The 4,388-nt window shown below is 64.4% G+C and overlaps 2 protein-coding genes across 2 annotated transcripts in view; one reads left to right on the forward strand and one right to left on the reverse strand.

Annotated features, from left to right (window-relative positions):
* Positions 1-4,388, forward strand: part of RPL38 (ribosomal protein L38) — a 135,662-nt gene that overhangs the window by 60,353 nt on the left and 70,921 nt on the right. The window lies entirely within an intron of this gene.
* SDK2 (sidekick cell adhesion molecule 2) overlaps positions 1-4,388 on the reverse strand; it is a 45,210-nt gene that overhangs the window by 11,100 nt on the left and 29,722 nt on the right. The window contains exons 8-20 of the mRNA XM_057383213.1: positions 4,245-4,337; positions 3,981-4,175; positions 3,728-3,844; positions 3,472-3,639; positions 3,177-3,279; positions 2,787-2,963; positions 2,573-2,709; positions 2,261-2,408; positions 2,053-2,193; positions 1,789-1,970; positions 1,319-1,434; positions 488-683; positions 280-378 (exon numbers count right to left, since the gene is read on the reverse strand). Coding sequence (XP_057239196.1) covers positions 280-378; positions 488-683; positions 1,319-1,434; positions 1,789-1,970; positions 2,053-2,193; positions 2,261-2,408; positions 2,573-2,709; positions 2,787-2,963; positions 3,177-3,279; positions 3,472-3,639; positions 3,728-3,844; positions 3,981-4,175; positions 4,245-4,337 — 1,872 coding nt within the window. The remainder of the gene's footprint in view (positions 1-279; positions 379-487; positions 684-1,318; positions 1,435-1,788; positions 1,971-2,052; positions 2,194-2,260; positions 2,409-2,572; positions 2,710-2,786; positions 2,964-3,176; positions 3,280-3,471; positions 3,640-3,727; positions 3,845-3,980; positions 4,176-4,244; positions 4,338-4,388) is intronic.

A 4,388-nucleotide genomic window follows, 5' to 3' on the forward strand; every position in this document is an offset into this window, starting at 1 on the left:
GGGGAGATGCTGTGGGGTGGGAATGGGACTGGGAAAAGGGGGAGATACTGTGGGGTGGGAATGGGACAGGAAAAGGGGGAGATGCTATGGGGTGGGAATGGGACAGGGAAAGGGGGAAAATGCTGTAGGGTGGGAAAAGGACCAATGAGGGAGCCATGGGACTGAGGAGATGCTGTGGGGTGGGAAAGGGATCAATGACAGAGCCATGGGACTGAGGGAGATGCTGTGGGGTGGGAAAGGCACCGATGATGGAGCCAGTACCTGCTGGCCCTCCCTCACCTGTCAGGATCCCGTTCTTCTCCAGCGGCTCCTGCCAGCTGACCTTCAGGGACGTATCCAGGATGTCACTGAAGCTGAGGTGTCCCACGGGGCCCGGCACTGCCCAAAAACACCCAGACTCAGCCCCCGGGAGCGCGGGAGGAGCGAGCGGGGAGGGGGCTCCCCTCGGGCGGGGCTCCCCGGGGCGGGCAGGGTCCATCCCCCGTACCATCCTCGTGGGTGCGCACCAGCTGGGGCGGGCTGCGTGGGCCGTCCCCGGGCGTGGTGAAGCACAGCACCGAGGTGAAGTACTCKGCGAATTTGCGCAGCCCCGCCACGAATCCCACGTGCACGCTGTCCTGGAAGTTGGGCCGCACCGTCACCACCGTGGCCTCGTCCTCGTGCTCCGGCTCCCAGGCGATGAGCTGAGCGAGGAAGGGGTCTGGGATGAGGATTTGGGGTGCTGTGTCCTCACCGGGCCACAAACACCATATCCAACCTCCTCTGATTAACCAGGCACTGATTGAGGATCAATTAACGGCGCCTCTGCCAGCGCTGTTTACGGAGCTGTGATTAACGCCATCGATAGCGGCGCGGGATCACCCCTCGGCCGCATCCAGGAGGGACGGCCGGGCATTTAATTGGTATTGTGCAAGATAGCCTCTAGCAACTTAATTAAACACTAATTAGGCCCTAAAAATACTAATCAAAAATACTAAGTGGCATTTAATAAGAGTGTTAAATATCCCACTCACGCTGGTTATCTCATCCAGCGGCAATTAAATTCCCGAACTTCTTTGGAGTGGATTAAGACACAAGTTTAATGTTTTAATTCAATTTCATTAATGTAAATTTGAATTAATTGTGATTTGGAATTAATTACAGAGCATGGGAGACTCGGAGCCCATGCAAGTGTTAAATAACAGTAAATATTATTTTAACAGTCAGGAGAGATCCAGTTAAAACCTGGGATTCGGGCGAGGAGGAGCCAAGACGGATTGTGAAGTTTGACTGGGGAGTTTTCCCCACAAGCTGTCCCGTTTTTGGGAATCGCCCTCACCTTGTAGCCCTGGTTGATGCCGTTGATGAACTGGGGGCTGGGGGGGTTCCAGGTGAAGCGGATGGTGGTGGAGTTGGTGGCCTCGGCCTGCACGTTCCCTGGAGGCACCGTGGGCACTGCAGGAGGAAGGGACAGCTCAGAGGGACAGGGACAGCTCACAGGGACAGCTCACAGGGACAGGGACAGCTCACAGGGACAGCTCAGAGGCACAGGGACAGCACACAGGGACAGGGACAGCTCACAGGGACAGGGACAGCTCAAAGGGACAGGGACAGCTCCACGAGGTCCCCTCCCTCCATCAGCTGGGTGCCAGCCCCCCAAGACCCCCCTGCTCATCCCTGCCCAGCCCATCCTTATCCCCCTGAGACCTCCACACCTCATCCCCATCACCCCACTGGCACCCCCTGTGCTTATTGGGGTGCCCACCAAGCCSCTGCCCACCCCTGATTGTCCCCGCAGTCTGTCCCTACCTCCCTGCAGGGTCCACTCGGTCACCTTCATGCTGTAGACCCCCAGGCCGGCGCTGTTGTAGGCGGCCACCTCGATCTCGTAGTTGGTCCAGATGATGAGATCCTCCAGAAGCAGATTGTTGACCTCGGCGTTGGTGATGTTCTTGAACTGGTAGCCCACGGGCAGCCCGGCCAGGCAGTACCTGGTGACCAGGAGCTGTCAGAGCTGCMGTGTCCCCACCCAGCCCAGCTTTGKGACCCCCGGGCTGCCCCAGTGGCACCCACCGGATGATGTAGCCCTTGAGGACGCCGTTCTGGTGGCTCTCGGGGGGCGGCTGCCACTGGATCATGATGGACTGGTTGGTGCGGCCGCTGGCGATGACGTTCTGGGGGGGTGCAGAGGGCGGCTCCTCGGGCAGGGACACCCTGCGGGGACAGGGGGGGTGAACACCCAGGGCCACCATCCCCCCGACGACCCCCGGGTGGCACTGACCTCTCCGTGTCCTTGCTGAACTGTCCCCTGCCCACGTCGTTGACGGCGCACAGGCGGAACTGGTAGGAGCGAGCAGGGACCAAGCCCCGCACTGTCACCGATGTCACCTCAGGATCCACGCTGGCCAGCAGCACGGTCCAGGGCGCGTCTGGGGGGGACAGGGGACAGCGGGGTGGGGACCTGACCTGCAGGACGCTGGGATCCCCCGCCTGGTTGACAAGTCTTGGGGTCCCCAGGCTCCAGGGTGCACCATGGTGGCACTGGGGACTTTTCCCGGTGCCAGCAGGGCCGGGGGTGGCAGCAGCCCCTTACTGTTCTCAGAGACCTCCACGACGTAGCGGAGCAGGGGGCTGTTGCCGTCGAAGGGCTTGGCCCAGGTGAGGTTGATGGCTCGTTTTTCCTGCGGGCTCAGGGCGGCCACGGGGCTCTCRGGGGCGTGGGGGAGCTGCCTGGACAGGGGGGTTAGGCAGGGAGGGAGGGGGCACAGCCCCGGGCACGGGTGCCAGCAGGATGAGGGGGCTCTCACCGGACACGGAGGTGGGCGCTGCGCGAGTCGTTGCCCCCGGCCGAGATCACCTTGCAGGTGTAGGTGCCGATGTCGCCCGACCAGGTCTGGGAGATGTGCAGGGTGCCCGCCTCGTCCAGGCGCACCCGGGGGCCGCTCTCGGGGCCCAGCGGAGCCCCGTCCTTCTCCCAGACGTACCTGTGCCGGGGGGACCCGCTCAGCTGTGCCGGTGTGTCCCGCAGCCCCAGCAAGGAGAGGGGACCGGGGGCTCCCGAGCGCAAGGCACCAGGTGGCACTGCAGGACCAGCGGCGCGGGGCTGCGGCGAGGGACCCCCGCCTCCGTCCCCAGGAAAAGGACAACGGTGACAGCAGCCAGCTGCCCGGACCCCGAACCCTCCCTGTCACCCTCACCTGACGGCCACGCTGGGGTCGTGGGTGACCCCGCAGCTCATGGCAGCCTTGGTGCCTTTGATGACACTCTGGTCCTGTGGCGGGTCAGTGATGCGTGTCCGTGCTGYGGGGGGACACAACGAGCACTGTGGGGTGRCACGGGCAGGGACAGTCCCCGTTTGCACCCACAMAACCCAGCGCCCATCCCCAGCACACCCGGAGAGCTCCATCCCGCAGYGCCCAGGGCGGTGCCCGGAGCCAGGCACGGTCCCTCCTCCCCTCTGCGGGTGACACGGGCCCGCCGAGAGTCCCTTACCCCAGACCACCAGGTCGGCAGAGGCCTCGTCCACGCCGCGGGAGTTGGTGGCCAGGCAGGTGTAGGTGCCRGCGTCGGGCAGCTGCGCGGGGCTCACCAGGAGGCTGCCGGACTCGAGCAGGGTGAACCGCGGCAGCTGCACCGAGCCGCTGGCCAGGACCCGCTCCCCTGGGGACACAGCGCAGCCCCGTCAGCGCCACGGCCASCGGCGTGGTGGCCACTGAGCCCGCTGGCAGGCTCGCCCCCGGCTCTTTACCTTTCTGCCAGGTGATGGCGGGGCGCGGAGCCCCCGAGGTCTCGCAGTTGAGGATGACGGACATGCCATCGATCACCGTGCTGTCCTGGGGACCCCGCGTGATGTTGGGGGCGATGCCTGTGGGGCACAGAGATGCGCGGCCCCCCCTGAATTCCCTCCCTGTGCCCCGCCTGGACCTAACCCAAAAGAGTTTTTTGGGGTCCCCGAGCCCGCTGTGAGGCTCAACCCAGACAGGGCACCCCAGGGCACCTACTGGTCACGGCCAGGTACGTGGTGGTCTGCACCTCGCCGGCCGCGTTGCGGGCRAAGCACTGGAACATTCCGGTGTCGTCGGGGAGCAGCCCGCTGATCTGCAGGCTGCCGTCCTCCAGCAGCTGGAAACGGGACAGCTTCTCCAGGGGCAGGAGGGCAGCGTCCTTGTACCAGGCCATCTCGGGCGGGGGGACACCTGCAGGGGCACGGCAGTGTCAGGCACGGGGTCACGGCCGCGCACGGACAGTGCCGGGGATCTGCTGACCTTTGGCTTGGCAGGGGATGGCCACCACCTTCTCCATCTCKGCCGTGATGTGTCTGTCCGGCTCCTTGACGAACTGCGGGGGCTCTGCCAAGGGAACCCGGCCATGGTCCTTGGACTGAGCAAGGAACACCCCCAGTGCCCTGC

The sequence above is a fragment of the Malurus melanocephalus genome, unplaced genomic scaffold, assembly GCF_030028575.1.
Source record: "Malurus melanocephalus ecotype Western Australia unplaced genomic scaffold, MMel_1.1 scaffold_616, whole genome shotgun sequence".
Lineage (NCBI taxonomy): Eukaryota > Metazoa > Chordata > Aves > Passeriformes > Maluridae > Malurus > Malurus melanocephalus.